The 16617-nt window shown below is 47.0% G+C and overlaps 1 protein-coding gene across 3 annotated transcripts in view; it reads right to left on the bottom strand.

Annotated features, from left to right (window-relative positions):
- The window catches only part of LOC146858246 (apoptosis-inducing factor 3-like), a 569318-nt gene that overhangs the window by 302416 nt on the left and 250285 nt on the right, over positions 1–16617 (bottom strand). For all 3 annotated transcript variants that reach the window (XM_085649067.1, XM_085649066.1, XM_085649065.1), the window contains 3 exons: positions 4759–4803; positions 3576–3657; positions 3243–3355 (listed from right to left, as the gene is read on the bottom strand). In XM_085649067.1, the coding sequence (XP_085505193.1) occupies positions 3243–3355; positions 3576–3657; positions 4759–4803 (240 nt within the window). The remainder of the gene's footprint in view (positions 1–3242; positions 3356–3575; positions 3658–4758; positions 4804–16617) is intronic.

The following is a 16617-nucleotide window of genomic DNA, read 5'->3' as shown; positions in this document are numbered from 1 at the left end:
CTTTCATTATCCATTTCTAATGTTGCTGAAAAGTGTTTGGGTAGATAAACATTCTTATTAGTAAGGCCAGCCTTTACCAGCGCTTTAAAACAAATTAAATGTATATGAGAGAGGGGCTATGGCTAGATGAGGGGTACTTTTGCCTGGTGGTCATGAGGTAATTCGAGGAGTTGGTCATTGGGGTGGAGGTGGCGCTGAAATTATTGTCGCACAGGGTACCAACAGCTCCAAAGATGTTCCGCTTCCTTCCTAATTCATGAGGTGTATTTGTAAAGCAGAAGGGAGTATCTCTATCTTTGAAAGCTGCATTACTCCTGCTCATGTCACCAACTTCCAGTCTTTCCCATTTGGCATCATTTTAGTCATCTAACAGCATCTCTGTCTTGCATATGCTTCTTATGGATTACCAGGCCTTTTCTGCTTACCCCGCTTTTTGGTGTAGAACCATACAGTCCTCTCTGGTCAGTTTGGTACTATAAAGCTGCCTGTAAATTAGTGTCACTGAAGGCCTACCTATACCTGTAATGCAGAACATTCAGGAAGATCTCTGAATATTTCCCCTTTCCTTCTCACTACTGTCTTCCTCTCAAACACCCACATTTTTGAGTGGATGACCGCACTGCTGCAGTCAGCATAGGATATGAATTGAAAGCATAGTAGAAACCATAAAATAAGAATTATAACCACCACCCAATTCCAATTAAAGCACTTATCTTTCACACCTTCCCCTCCTCCCCCCCCACCCCCCCACAATGTCAGGTTCTTTGCATGATACGATAAGAGCACCTCTCTGATCATTCTTGTGCAACATCAAAACATCACCCTTGTAGATCACAAACAAATATAACGCTCTCCAATCACTCACTTCGCCATGGTATACTGTGCTACCCATCCAATAAAGAACTGTGGCACCTCACAAGGGGCTTGGACTCGCTATAGAAGTGCTACTATACCATACAATCGAAGGCATGTGGACTTTACACAACTGCAATGTACTAATCAATGTGTTAGAGCTCAAAGTAGATCTACGGGGCAAAGTAATGATGACATGGACAAACAACAGAGCTGCAGCGCACTAATTGTTAAAATGAGGGGGTATTCTTGTTTCAGCTAGCACAGATAGGTGGGATTTGGCATCATGCATTTCTGAGAAACATATATAATAGACGAGCACATACTAGAAACAAGCAATGCTTTTTCAGGGGAAAAAAAAAGAGTCTTGGGGAATAACTCTAAAAGGCCTGTTTACAAGAGAAGAGAATCAGGCAAGTGTATGCACCTAGATACCCACAGCATCAGATTTGTATATGCTTTTTCTCCTATGCCCCTGACATCATAGGTAGTCAAGAAAATCAGGCAATTCATTGATGACAATTACATTTACTCCACCAACATGGGCTGCACAGACATACTTATCATATTTGATACAGATGTTTATAGATGCACATTGGAAATTACTAAGTCATCAGAACTTATTGACAATTCTTATATAAAAAGTTAACGCTTAAGGTTGGTTATTCAGAATCCATTACTTCACACAAGCGGTAAGCAAACTGCAAGCTCATGCTATAGAGAAATACACCTTCTCAGAGCACAGCCTGAATGCCCACAGAAGGTTTAATCAGTTTTTGAAAGTAAATCAAGCAATAGCAGTATCAATTTTCTTATCAGAAATCACTACACATCGTGGATATCCCCAGGTATAAACTCCTATTGAGAAATCTGGGGCTCATAGTAGCCAAGCGGGACATTGCCAGGAATTGGGATGAACCAGAGTCGCCTAATATGGCAGAGTGGCGGGCCAGTATGGACCTATACAAGGGGGCAGAGTAAACTGTTTATGCTGCCAGGGGATGCCCAAAAAAGTTCAGGAAGATTTGGAAGCCATGGTTAAAGTATTATAACCTGGAGGTGACCGGGGAAGAAACGGATAGTGCATGCACCTCTACATTGGATCCATAACCAGTCGACCGATATCCTGGTGACACATTGGGGGCGGGGCATACTCAATCTACAGTGGGAGAGAGGGGAGGGGTACCAGTCAAGAAATTATTGTAATGTAACCTCTGTAAGTTTTTATGTAACAACTATCAATGATACTGTTGAACTTATTATATATATATGACTCAACTGCTATTTTACTGGCTATGGTTTAAAAATAAAATAACAGTTAAAAAACAAAAAAGAAATCACTACAAACACACATTAGATGCTAGGTGAGATAAGACACAGTAGCAAGATAGCCAGTACTTCCCTGATTAATATATTCACAGTAAAAATCAAAACGGACCCTGCCTGTAACACTAGTTCTGCAGTATGTATGAAAATTAAATTCACATTAAACCCAGCCTTCCATCTCGCTGACTATACAGGACGCAAACATTCATGCCAATAAACAATATTTACATGTCTGCACTCAATTACTCTCACATATAATATGATGAAGGGGAAAGGCTCGGCATTGCGGGCTTTGAGTAGACATGGTGATTCCTCTGACTCGCCTATGGTGAATTGTTGCTTTTCAGTTCGAAGAAATCAGTGTTGATGATGGAAATGAGAACAGAATGTACATCAATAATTGATATAAGCTGGAAAACTGCTTTATATTTAAGTAATATTTCTCATACAGTCCAGCAGTGCTTTTTTTTAGGATAGTGCAGAGAATAAAGTACAAGTGTGGACTGTGGAGAGCTTCGGAATTGATGCAGGACCTCTGGCTGTTGGGGAGTTGTGGCGATGGTATAGTAAGTAGCACTGGCTGTGAAGGGAGAGCTGTAGATTTGGAATAGCTGGCCATGAGGAGTTGTAAGGAATGATGTAGGAAGGATGCTGTGGTGGCGTTGTTTATGTATATGGTATTTCTATAGTGTGACCTAGCCAAAAGCCAGCGGAGCGCTGTACATGGTCTAAGGAATGGTACAGGATAGTAGGTGTAAGGATTTGTAAGGAATGTTGTATGATCTCTGGCAGCTAGGTAGCTGTGGGGGGTGGCATAAAAGGAGTGACCCTCAGAGATCTAAATGAAGGTTAGAAGAGCTGGCTATGGGTTGTTGTAAATAAAGACGTAGGAGGGATGGCTGTGGAAGAGTTCCAGAATTAGTGGGAGAGCGTTGGCTGTGGGGGACGCTGCAGTGACCATTGTAGGAGTGCTGTCTGTGGGGGACTCAGTTTCTGAACTCCAATTTACCTCATTAGGCAGTATAGTAAGGGATTTGTGGCAGTGTTTCCATCATCTCACGCACCTTGCTCAGTTTGGTCCTGTCATAGGGGAGATGATTTTCTTTGGTTAGCAGGACAATTCTCCCTGTGAAGCATTCTTGCCGTAGTGTTTCGGCACAAACCAGTGCAGCTGGACCTTAAGATATGAAAAGAGAGAAGGTAAGGGTTTGGTGGATGCCTATAGAAGTGCCACCAGACCTCACCCCCTCAGCATGTGTGATGAATGTTTCTTCCTCACCTCTAGTGAGGTTTACCACCATCTCACATGTGCCAATGATCAACCCCTCAAATGTGCCAATGATCGTCCCCTCTTCTGAATATCCTCTCCTTGAATGTGCCAATGATCACCACCTTACCTGTGCCGATTATTACCACTGTGCACCTGTCTTCCTTGGAGCGAGCCTTCATTGCTTTCACTCTTTTGGGATTTTCCAGTGTCTGAAAGTGACGCAAGGAAAAGTTTAGCTCAAGCTAACAATAAAAACTAAAAAAACAAGATGGAAATTGTAAAGAGTCCCTAACAGCCAGGCGCCTCATCGGCCACTATTCGACAGGACAGGCAGCCTCCAGTCAATATTTGCAGTCCTTGGAATCACCTGCAGCAATGGGGAGTCACCTACAGTGCTGGGAGCTATCAGCATGCTTGGAAATCACTTGAAGCCTTGGGTGTTACTCTATGCCCGACAACCTCAAATACAGTCTGTAGGCTTTATATGTAGCCAACGGAGCCACCTTTTAGCCTGGTTGATCAACCGAAGTCTGGAGAATGACATGCTTTGAGGGGACTCGGCTCCAGGCATCACTGCTGTCCTAGCTGGTCTTCTGCTAGCATGGGGTGCTGCCTACAGCTATGGTACACAACCTACTGCCCAAAAGTATTGCCAGCAGCTCAGGGTTCATTCTTAACAAAATGCTATCCTTCAGACAGAGTGGAACCTTCAGAACAGTGTTACCCCTCAAGGAAGGGGATGTTAGCGCTAGGACATGGCTAGCAGCTCAGTACATAGTGATAACATCAAGCCCTCAGACCAGAGCATTAGTCAGGCTAAAGCATTAATCTCGGCGCAGAGCATTCCCGATTCAGGCTCCATCTTTACCCTCAAAATACAACCTTGAGTAGAGCCCACATTTCAGGTCCATGTGCCATTCTCAGGCAAACACATTAGCTGAGGCCAAAATATGAGGATAAGACATTACCCTCAGGTCACATGTTATGCTGGGGTGAGAGATTTACCTGCAAGTTGAGCGCTAACCCCAGACTGGAGCCATCCTCCAGCCAGAGCATTACTTTCTTCATAAAGCATCTTTCAAGACACATGAAACCATTAAGGACAGAGATACTCTCATGAAAACACGTTACTCTCACAACCGATTGTTCTTGGAGAGTTACTCTCAGGATGAAGTATTAACCTTAGGCTACAGAATACCCTCAAGCCTGCAATAAAACCTCACAACAGTGCAACTATCAGGCTGCAGCTACTCTCCTGATGGGTACTAAGCACAGACCCAGGCCTTATTTGAAGCATGAGGTAACTTTACCTTTCTGTCAGCAGAGATGGTCACCTTGCCTTTATTCACCAGCACCTGCAAGACAAGAGATGAATCTGTAAACAGGACCTACCAGTGCTATGTTTAACTAGGGCATCGTCTGAGAACTTTAAACCACATGATATGCCAAACAAGGGACAAAGACACTATTAATGTCAGGAAGACATCATGACAAATCACACATTATACAGCTCTATGGAACAGGGGAAAAAGGTAACAAGGAATTCATGGTTTAGTGAGACAGCTGTGCTTGCAAGAGAGAGGTGGGCTGGTAGTAGGGGGAAAGGACCGTACATTTCGAAAGGGGGAGATGTGTTGCTGATATTATTAACTAACACTTTTGTTGTCAGACAAGGATAACACAGGTGTGGTCGAGGGAGGGTTGGATAGGTGTAGCTGAGAGATGAAGTACTACAGGTGTGGTTGTGAGAGTTGGTAGACTTTTGAGAGCTGGTGAGACGTGTGATTGCTTGAAACAGGGCGGTGAGAGTTGAGGTATGTAGGTGCGGCTACTAGAACCAAGGAGAGGAAGATAGAGGTTTCTCTGTGAGAGATCACATGATGGGTCAGACAAACATGGTCATTACAGGGTGGTGGGAACATAAGATAAGATGTGTATAAAACCTCTAAAAGCTTAACTAGTAGTCCAAAGCAAGACGCTTGAAAGAGTGCATTATTGTGTATCTGTTATTTCTTGAAGGATGTTGGTGTCATCTGATATAGAGCACGTTGTGGCAGACTGATCTAAGCAACTTAAGTGAATGAGATAAATGCAGCTGCCTTAACAGTTTGCACATTCCACAGAATTAAACACATTAGGTCCATATGTTTGGTTATTTGACTTCTATTTCCCAGAAAACCTACTTTTCAAGATTCCAACATCTAGGCTGTGGCACCATTCATAACAGATATGGGCCTTCCTGCTTTAAACCGGTGTACTGGGGTTATTACTCACATGTAGCTCATCCGGGGTGTGTCTGTCACAGCCCATTGTTAAAAACAGTGGGTATCTGTATCCTTGTTAAGACTGTCCAGACTGTTCAAACACAAGAGAAGAATTCAAGCATAGTAACAAATTGCTACTTACTTGTAGTACTGGTTCTACATCATAGGAATCGTGATTTAATTTAGAAACGTTAGAATAATTCTTGCTGCGTGCGTGGACCCCGAAACAACTCAAATACAATATTTGTTTCTATAGTTAAACACACAGAGTGCCAGTGTTCATATTAGATGCACCACTCTTTAGAAACCCTTACCTTAGACCTGATTTTCTCTGTAATGGAGGCTGTTGTATGTTTAAAACAATCCCTGAAAACTAGATTGCAGCACTAGAAATGTAAAAGCAGGCACAATCTATCATTGAGGAAACATAGCAGCCAGATAGGCATTCATTATAAAGGTGTGAAAATAGACTGCTGTCACTGTGATATAACCTAGCTGGGGAGGCGAGTGGGTCATGCATGAATTCAACAAAGATTCCTATGATGCAGTACCAGGACCACAAACAAATAACTAGTTCTTCTGAAAGGTAGAATTTTCATTGCTAGCCAAAAACGTTAGAATATAGTAGGAAGCTAAAAGTTTTTTTCATATGTGGCTGTAAGAGAAAATGAACAACTCAATTAAAAGAGCCTTCTAAAGTTCAGTTTCAGGGCAAATTGATTCTTTGGAGTGACCTCACCAACTCGAACATCAGTCTGAGTATCATAATCTAGACAGGAGTGCTGCATGTATATATGTACATATTTCCAGGTGGCCACCTTGAGTGTATCTGCTAATAGGACATTCCTAAGTCAGCCTGAACTTGCAGCTTAACCCCTAGTTTAGTGAGCTCTCAACCTAACTGGAAGAGGCTTGTTTGCTAGTTTGTAACATAAGGCAACGCATGCGACAATCCATCAAGCCATCTATTGAAGGTTGCAAACTCCAGATGAATGTGTCCATAATTAATAAAAAGTTGGTTAGATTTTCAAAGTAACTGTCTTGTCCAGGGATCTTTCTGCTACTGTGGAAGGACTGGAAACAAAACAGGCAATGTAATTGTCAGATTGATGAGACACTCAGATACTACCTTGGGCCAGAATGAGGAATGAGTTCTCATGCCTACTTTATTTTTATGAAATATTGTGATAGGCTCTACTGTGGAAAGAGCCTGGATTTAATTTACTCTCCTAGCAGAGGTTATTCTACTAAGAATGCAGATTTCCAAATGCTACAGTGTAGCCTTATGAATGTTTTCAAACAGGGAACCCAAAAATCTGGATAAGACTACATTGAGTTCTCAAGGGGTGATGGTTGTCGGACTGGAGGACACATTTTCTTTAGGCTCTCCAGGAAGCCTTTGACTAACAGAATCCTGAAGAAAGAAACCTGATCTGGGCTCTTTCTGTAGGCTGTGATTGCAGCGAGGTAGATTTAGTGCAGCAATTTTGAATGGGCCTGGCACAAGAGATAAGGTATAATGACACCATATATAGAATCTCTTCCACTGCACTGCATAATCTGTTCTAGTGGTTGTCTGTTTTTTTTTTTTTTTTCAATCTCCATACACGCAGGTGGATGATGTAAATGTCCATGCTGCCTGACTAGGGGAGCCATGCTGCTAAATTCAATGACGTGCAATCCGCCTCTGAAGTCTGGTGAGGAGATTCGGTTTTACGGTAATCTCTTGTGAGGCCTGGTTGACATCGAGAGGAGGTCTGGATACCATTGCCTAGGCCAGTCTAGTGCTATCAGAATCATTTATGACTATGTGTTCCTCTATTTCAGCAGTACTGTAGCTATGAGTGGAATCAGCGGAAAGGCATAGCGAAATCTCTTCGACCCATCTATTAAAACGACATTCCCCACTGAATTCGGTTCTGGAAATCTGGTTGTGAAGCTTCAGCATTCTTTGTTTTGACAGGTCACAAAAAGATCTATTGTAGGGGCTCCCCACTGTGCAAAGAGGTCTTGTACAGTGGTGTTGTCTAGGATCCACTCATGGTTTTCTTTATAAAGCCGGCTGAGGAAGTCTGCTTGGTGATTGAGGTGGCCTAAATATGTATCGCTCATGTCCTTGATCTGTGCCTCCCTGTTTGGTTAGGTAGTATATTATAGTGGTATTGTCCATTTATATCAGGACACTGTCTGACTTCAGGGATGAGAGAAAAGCTTGAGAGCACTGCTTGTAACTCCAGATAACTGAAGTGACTTGCCTTTTCTCTTTCTGTCTATTGACCATGTACTGGCAGATGTTGCATGTGCGCACCCCAACCTGTTAATGATGCATCCATGACAGTTGTTTCAAAAGGTGTTTCATGCTGAAAAAGGACCGCCTGTCAAGATTCTTCCACCTACACCACCATGCTAGAGACTGCTTTGCTGGTAGAGTTGTCAACTGGTCATCCCAACTGTCCTGTTTCTGCGACCATTTGTTTTTGAGGCACTGCTGCAATGCCAAAAAGTCTCATATGCCGTCTTAGTGTCTGCTTTGATTTTCAGTACTCATTCGATAGGAATACTTCTCGCCTTGCTGATGGTGTGGCTGCTGCTATTGGTATGGCCAGGGTTCTAAATCCTAGTTGGAAGTATCTGGTGCCCTTTTTCGTACTGTTGTCTGAAAAATGCTTCATCTCTTCTTGGCCCACACTTTTGCGGTTTTCTGCTTCATTCTTCCTCACCATCTTTTGTTCTGCACATTAGCCAAATAGGACTGCATCAGAAGAGGGAACGTTCAATGCTTTTGTTGGAATGTCTATTTAGGGTGGTTAGTTGCAGCCAAGATGAACTATGCAGAGAAACAATAGCCAGTAGTGGCCAGCTCTTCACCATCTACAACATTGCTTATGACCTGATTGGCAACATGGGAACCTTCATTAATCAATTCCTCTAGATCCTGCTGCCGATGGTTAGAGAGATCGTCCATAAAAGATCTCATACCATCCCATATTTCCCTCTGGTATTGGCCCAGCAGGGCAGTAGCACTTGCATTTTTTAGAGCAGCTGCTGCTGTAGCTCACATTGTTCTGCCAATTAAATAAATAGTTTTGCTCTCTTCCCTGTGATGGGCACTGGGGAGTGTGTTTTTCAAACAGATGTGACAGTCACCGAATCAGGCTTGGGTCAGACCTGAGGGAGTCAGGATCTTGTGGTGGCGGGGTATATTTCTTTTGAAGCCTTGGTATACATACTTTTACAATGGCTTGACTTAGAAACTTATCTTCTACAATCAACAGCAAATCAGGGTTTAGAGGAATCAAAGGAATCGGAGAGATTATAGGTTGCAAAGCTACTAGTACGATTGAGAACAATGTCTGAGGCACTTCCAATTAGATGTTTACCTTATTTGCTCTGCAAGCCAGCACATGCTGGAAAGTTGCTATGTCATCCACTGGTGATATTGTCATTGGGCAGCAGGTGAAGTGGCATTTAGGACATGAAAGGCCCGTCATTGGATGATGATTGTGACCTGTATCTCATGGGGGATATTATCCTTGTACAGCACTGTGGAATATGAGGAATTCTGAATGGCAAGATAGTATCTTGTGGTGTAGGAGGCCAGAGGCACGGTCTGTTTCCTGAAGGCAACATTGATGTCTGTTGTGAGACCACTTCCAGTTTCGGGGGAACTGTGAGGAGGAGATAGAATGAGATGTGTAAGTGTGTTTATAATGGATCTTCCAGGGGTATTTTGAATCTCGGAATGCCAATAGGGCATTGAGTTTCACCTTCTGCGAATCTTAAGCTCTTTCATGACGTAGGCTTAAGAGTAGTCATCAAATATCTATGTGATAGATCTAGGTGTCATAGTAGGAGAATCTAGGCTGGGTGAGGGAATAGAAGATGGTGACTAGATTGTATGTAGGGAAGGCACTGGCAATGCTGATAAGGCCATGGAGTGTATGTCGATGGAGTGGTCTTCGACGACGAGCATAATTACTTCAATGTCGTGTAAGGTTCTGAGGATGGCAAGTGCCTCTACAACATCATCTTCTTTGGCAACTTCAACAGCAAGGGATCTGTCGTAGATTTGTAGTCTCTCGACCTGAAGTGCTTCAACGTCAATGGTGTTGCCAACCTGTGATCGTGTCTAGCCAGTGATAATCCCTCCTTTGACAGCAAAATGTAGGTACAGAAGTCGACATCCTTTACGGTGATCATGAACGATGTTGTGTGATGTTGATGTCAGTGTTTATTTCTTTCTTTCTTCTCTCCTCAGATCCTCCTCTGGAGGAAGTCTTTTTGAGGTAAAGACATTCTGGGGGTGCGGTGGGGGGGAGAGGAGGGAGGGAATGGCTGGCTGGTTTCTATACCTTCTTTTTCCTCCTTATTTCTTTCATCATTATGTCCTTAAGTTACCTCCTGAGCCCGATGTCTTCTGTATCTTTTAATATCCTCTTTGACATTTTCAGCCAGAATTCACATTCTTTTTAAGAAAATGGTAGACACACCACAGAGACCCTGGTTGGGTCTAAAGCCACCTTCTTCCTTTCACATGAGAGGCACTACTTTACAAATAGTGAAGGGATCCTGACTGGAAAAAAAACAGATGAGAAATGGAGAAAACAAGTTCCCTCTACAGAATTAAGTAAAAGATGTTGAGTGAAGCTGAAAAAAATATTCCCGAGACAAAACTTTCTGAAAGAATGGAGGTGTGAAAACCGCCAGAGGTTCTGGGATCCCTCCCTCAAGAGCTTTAAAAAAAAAAGAAAGAAAATGACTGATGGAGTGGAAGCTCCATGGCCTAGGAAATCTGACTAAATGTTTTCCTTATTGATATTCTGATGTTGCAGGTTTTTACATTTCAAATGTTGTAATGTACTTTTTAGGGATCATTTTAAACATACAAAAGTCTAGATGTCGGAGAAAATCTTGCTTTAGATAAGCTTTTCTGAAGGGTGAGCATCTCATACAGACAATTGCATCCTGTTTATTGGACTACATGGACAAATATTGGATTTCCGGGATCCACGCATGCAGAAGGAAATTAGTCTAACGTTTACGACTATCAATAAAGATTCTACGATGTAGAAAAACAGTTTGCTGAATGTATTTGGTTTGAAAGAAATAGGTGTCCCAAGATTCCTGGCAAACTGGTCTGATTCCAAGTTGTTGTATACCGGGTACTATCTATCTAGAATTGGGTCTTGTTCCTAATAGTACTGGGCTGGAAGACATCTTGGACAGTTCCCCACTATTTAAGGAAAACACCACAGCTGCAGTAGAAGTTTTATAAATTTGTACAATAAAATGTACTACTACTATTACAAGATACAGCTCTCCCATGTCAGAACTATTAAAAGTTGGGCGTACCTTACAATGATGTAAGTCTATTATACTAAAGAATGCTCAGTCATGGTGGATCAAATCCTTCCTCTCAGGAAGCTTCCAGATAGTGGCAATTCCTCCCTTCTTCTCTGACCAGAAAGCGCTGAGTTGTGGTTTCCTGCAGGGTTGCCTTTTAATTACTATTCCTGTTTAACCAGTATATGCAGCATCTTATTTCAATATTCCTTCAGGTAGAAGAAGTACACACTTATATGCACGGCAATCACATCCAGCTCATCTTCCTTCTAGGTCTTCCTGAGCACTCTGAGCAAATTCACGGCCCCTTCGTCATAGATTATCTTTTTTGTGGCCTTCCACCAACTTCCTCAACTAAACCCTGCCAAAAAAAGAGATTTTTGATTACTTTCTTCAACGCCTCAAACTGGAAACCATTTCCTTGTGTACAGTTATGGGACCACCACCAGGCCTGTCAAAGGTCATCCATAACCTGGGGCCTCAATAGACCCGAAATTATATATAAATCTGTGAGTGGGGAAAGTAGCAATGCTTGTTATTCTCAACTGTACAATCACAAGAAAATTCTATTGTATATGAAGTCTAATCTTCTTGCTACAGTAATTGATGGGCTTATACAATCTAGATTTGATTGTGCTAACTCCATTTAACTGGCAGCTTCAGAAACGCTTCTCAAAAGCCTACAAATAGTCAAGAACAGGTCTCCCCACCTGATCACCACCATCAGATTGAATCATACTACTTCAATGCTTCAGCCCCTCACTTGCAGCCCATATGCCCCAAGATCATCTTTAGAGCACTAATCATAGTATATATGGGTGTCTACAGGAAATGCTCTGATCTTCTAGCTGCTAAATTCATTTTATACTGTCCCTCTCCCCTATTCCGTTCTTCCAATCCTCTTCTGCTTGCATGGCCAATGGCTAGATCGATAACATTTGAAGACTGGGCTTTCTCAGTTGCGGTGGCCAAATTTAGCAATAGTAGGCCATAGAGCCTCCAAGTAGAATCCAATCTATGCCTCTTTAGGATATGCTAGAAGATTGACCCTTTCAATAAGGTTAATCACAGTTGTTATTCAGTCCATTTGGCACTCAGAACATTTACCCATGGAGCTCTACACACACAAAAGAACATAACTCACATAGCAAGGAGCCTGGTGCCAATAAAAGGTTGTGCGTCTGATGCAGTTAGAGTGCCACTACATCAAAAGCACTACATCAAAATTACCACTATCGGAGGAGGAGCCTAGCGCGCAACCAAGATGGCCGCGTAGGTGCGAGGCTCCCGAGGACCTCCGCGACCTCCTGCATAAATCCTGACTATATCCTGTCCTAGATGAGGGGACTGTGTTCGTGAGACCGAGCTGAGGTGCCACCCGTTTTCCGTTTCCAAATCGGACCTCGGACACCGGCGGGAGCATCGATTGCGGTTTGCGGCCTTCTCCACGCCGGCCCCCCGGATTGGAGTTGTGGGGCGATCCGGAGACAAAGTGAACAACAGCGGCGGGCGAGGCTGGGCGATTCGCGTACCCCGCACTTTCACTTTCGCTTTCGCGCCCTCCTTGCTGCCAAGCGAGGTAGGGTCGCGAGGCGGCGTGCGGTGGTGTGACTTCATCGGGGTGCCCTGCCGGCCCGCCAGCTGTGATCCGCCCTTCGGAGCTGTGGTCGCCCTCCCCCGGAGCCCGTGAACCGGTCTGTCAGCCCTTTTCAAGGAGATTGGCACGATTTGGGGCCTGGAGCCATGTCCACGAAACAAGATGGCGACCGGGCAAAGGTGAAATCGACGCGCCGTGGCGCAGCCCCTCAGTCTAACAACATGGACCGCTACACCCTCCAGAAGGGATCTCCAGAGGCGCCGCGTAGGTCCCCTGTTGGCCCGACTGATGCCCCTGCTTTGCCCGCGGATCTGACCCTCCGGGACGTCATGGGCGCCATCGCCGAGATGAAGGCCTCAGTGGACCAGCGCTTTGACACTCTGGCGCAAAAGATTGACTCGGTCCTCGTGGATGTGGGCCTGGTGAGGGCCGATCTGTCCAAGACGAATGACCGGGTCGACTCTTTGGCCCACACCACCTCGGGCCTCACAACGGACGTGGCGGCCCTCCAAAAGGAGGTGCGCCGACTGGGCCAGGCGAGCGCCCTGATGGATCGTCGACTGGAAGATTCCGAGGGTCGGGCCCGGAGGAACAATGTTCGCATTGTCGGGGTGCCGGAGGGACGTGAGGAGGAGGCGGCGGATCTGTTTGTGGAGGACCTGATCCTCACCCGTCTCCAGCCCCGGGGGCTGAGTAAACTCTTCGCAGTGGAACGTGCTCACAGGGTCCCCGGAGGGAGACCTAAGATCGGAGCCCCTCCGAGGCCTCTCATTGCCCGGATCTTCAACTTTCGGGACAGAGACGCTATCCTGCAGACTTCTAGGCAACAAGGACCGGTCAGACTCGACAATATGGACGTAAACTTCTATCCTGATTTTACTCCGGCGGTCCAGAAGCAGAGACTGAGTTTTCTCGGAGTCAAACGTCGCCTACGGGACCTGAACCTCAAGTATGCGATGCTTTTTCCAGCGAAATTGAGGGTAGAGGTGGATGGCCGCACGCACTTTTTTGATCGTCCCGAGGCGGCCGGGGACTGGTTGGACACTTTGCCCGGGGACCGGGGCCGGGGGGGTGGGGGGGGCGCGGTTGGTGGGGAGGGCTTGCCGGATCAGGACTGAGGGACTAATAGTAGGCCTTGCTCTGGACAACATTATTGTCATCATTGACTGATTGTGTAAGTTCCCCTCCCGTGGAGGTCGTACGGGGTCTCTTGGGGGCTTTCCCTCCTCCTCTGGGGGACTAGTTAGTGTTTTCATCTATGGGGCGACAGGCACACTGCACTTTGGGGGGGCTGTTCGGGCTCATGCAGGGGTGCAGGGAGGGGGGAGTTCTGTTGGGACGGGTGGGTTGGGGTGGGGTGTTGTTCGTTTTTACCGCAAGGCAAACCCTTTACTGTATTGGTGTTTTTGAGGTGCTCTCGGGGGGACGAGTGATGGCTTCTGTATGCGATGGGGGGTAGGGACCTGACTTTGTTGTCTTGGAACGTTAATGGACTGGGGGATAGGATTAAGCGAGGTGTGGTCCTGCAGTATCTGAAACGAATTTCGCCGGATGTGGTCTTTCTGCAGGAGACACACCTTATTGGTAATTCCTTTTGTGCCATGAATCGGCGTGGCTATCGCTTGGTGGCCCACTCGGGCTTCACGTCGGGCTCGCGGGGGGTGGGCATCATGGTGAAGAACTCGCTCCCGCTGGAAATAGATGAGGTGCGCCATGATGAGAGGGGGCGCTATATTGCCTTGGTGGGGAGAATGGAGGGCAAAGTGGTTGTCTTTGTTTCAGTGTATGTCCCACCGGGGCTACAGTCTACCACTTTTGCGGACCTGGGGCGCCTCCTCCTTGACCTTCCGGGGGGGCTTCTGGTGGTTGGGGGGGATTTCAATGCGGTGGTTTCTGGGACTATGGATCGTCACCCCCCTAGGGACCTCCCCCGGGCGCAGGCGTGGCTGTCCGGCCTTTTAGATACATTGGGATTGGTGGACTGCTGGCGCTTAAAACATCCCACGCAGCTGCAATACACCTTCCATTCGGGTGCCCATGGTAGCCTCTCGCGGCTTGATCATATCCTTGTCCCTGCGGCCTATGCTGGGAGGGTGGGAGAGGTGCGCCATCTGGCGCGGGGTATTTCAGATCACTCCCCGCTCCTGTTGCACTTTGGTGTCCTCCCGAGGGGGGAGGGCAGGGTAGCCCCAATCAATGCCTGGTATCTGCGCGACCCCACTATTCGCGCTGACCTGATTAAATCCTTGCAGCGGTATTTCGAGGAGAATGTGGGGTCTGTCCCTTCGGCTATCTCCCTTTGGGAGGCCTTCAAGACAGTTATTAGGGGGGAGGCCCTCTCCTTCATATCCCATGCCCGGAGGCGCGAGCAGGAGGAGGTGACCCGAGTGGAGGCCGAAATTACTGAACTAGAGGGTGATTTGGGGAGTGGGGTGACGGATGCTGCACTGCATGTTCTACACCTTAAGCAAGCGGCCTATAGGGCCCTCGTCACGGAGGCAGCCAGGGGCCTCAGTAGAGAGCAACAGGGGCGACTGTATGATGTGGGTGATAAGGCTGGTAAATTGATTGCGTGGTTGGATAAAAAGGAGAGAGCGAGTCGTGTGGTTCCGCTGATCGAGAGGATGGATGGTGTACGTGTCACCGAGCCAGAAGACATTGTCTCTTGCTTCGCGGATTATTTCCGCGAGGTGTATTCCCCGGTCTCTCCCTGCTCGGAGGCGGATTCTCATGCCCTGCTTCGAGATATCGCGCTGCCCTCCCTTTCGGTGGAGGACAGGGAGTCGTTGGATGCTGCTCCTACCTCGGACGAAATTGCCCTCGCTATACGCTCGGTTGCATCTGGCAAGGCCATGGGCCCGAACGGCATCCCTATCGAGTTGTATAAGCTGCGACCGGACGTACTGGCACCCCACCTCCGCGCGATGTTCCTTGCGGCCCACTCGCGGGGCTCCCTCCCGCCGGACCAACGTCTGGCTACAATCGTGGTGATCCACAAGGAGGGGAAACCCCGAGACCGGGTTACCTCCTATCGGCCTATCTCGCTCTTGAATGCGGAGCCCAAAATCCTTGCCAAGGTGCTTGCCAACCGGCTGGTCGGCGTGGTGGGAGATTTGGTCCACCAAGACCAGTCTGGCTTTATCCCCCATCGCAACACGGCCCTCAATCTGCGGCGCTTGCACGGGGTGCTCGCGCGTGTTCCGTTTGTGCGGGAGCCGGCCATCTTGGCGTCCTTAGACGCCACCATGGCGTTTGACACGCTCGAATGGCCATACATTTGGGCGATGCTGGCGAAATTTGGTTTTGGACCGGGATTCATCAGCTGGGTCAAATTGTTGTACTCGGGCCCGTTAGCGCAGGTGGTAGTGAATGGGCGAGTCTCGGCCCCGTTCGCGCTGGGACGGGGCACGCGACAGGGTTGCCCCTTGTCGCCGCTCCTGTTTGCATTGGCCTTGGAACCCCTGGCGGAGTGGCTGCGGTGGCACCCTTCCATCCGTGGTCTCCGTTGGACCCCCGAGTATGAGGACCGCGTGTCCCTCTACGCTGACGATATCCTTTTGTACCTAGCCTCCCCGCGCAAATCACTGATTGTCCTGGTTGATGTCCTGCGCTCCTTTGGCCGTAACTCAGGCCTTGTCATCAACTGGGCTAAATCATGTGTCTATGTGCTTTCTGGGGAGGCTCCCGTCCTCCCGCGGGGATGTCCGATCCAGATTGCCTCGCAGGGGTTTCGGTACCTGGGTGTCTATATCATGCTGGACCCGGCGGCCCGCTACGAGCGAAACTTGCTTCCCCCCCTCCAGCGCTTGAAGGAGGACGTCGCGCGCTGGCGGCACCTGCCGCTTTCGCCGCTCGGCCGGGCGGCATTGTTTAAGATGATGTCGTTGCCGCGCTTCCTGTACGCTCTCCAGAACACTATGGACCTAGTCCCGGCGCGCTACTTCCGTGAGGTGGAGAGTCTACAG

Source organism: Triturus cristatus, chromosome 3_2 (genome assembly GCF_964204655.1).
Source record: "Triturus cristatus chromosome 3_2, aTriCri1.1, whole genome shotgun sequence".
In the NCBI taxonomy this organism is placed as follows: Eukaryota; Metazoa; Chordata; class Amphibia; order Caudata; family Salamandridae; genus Triturus; species Triturus cristatus.
This window is presented reverse-complemented; position numbering and strand designations above follow the sequence as displayed.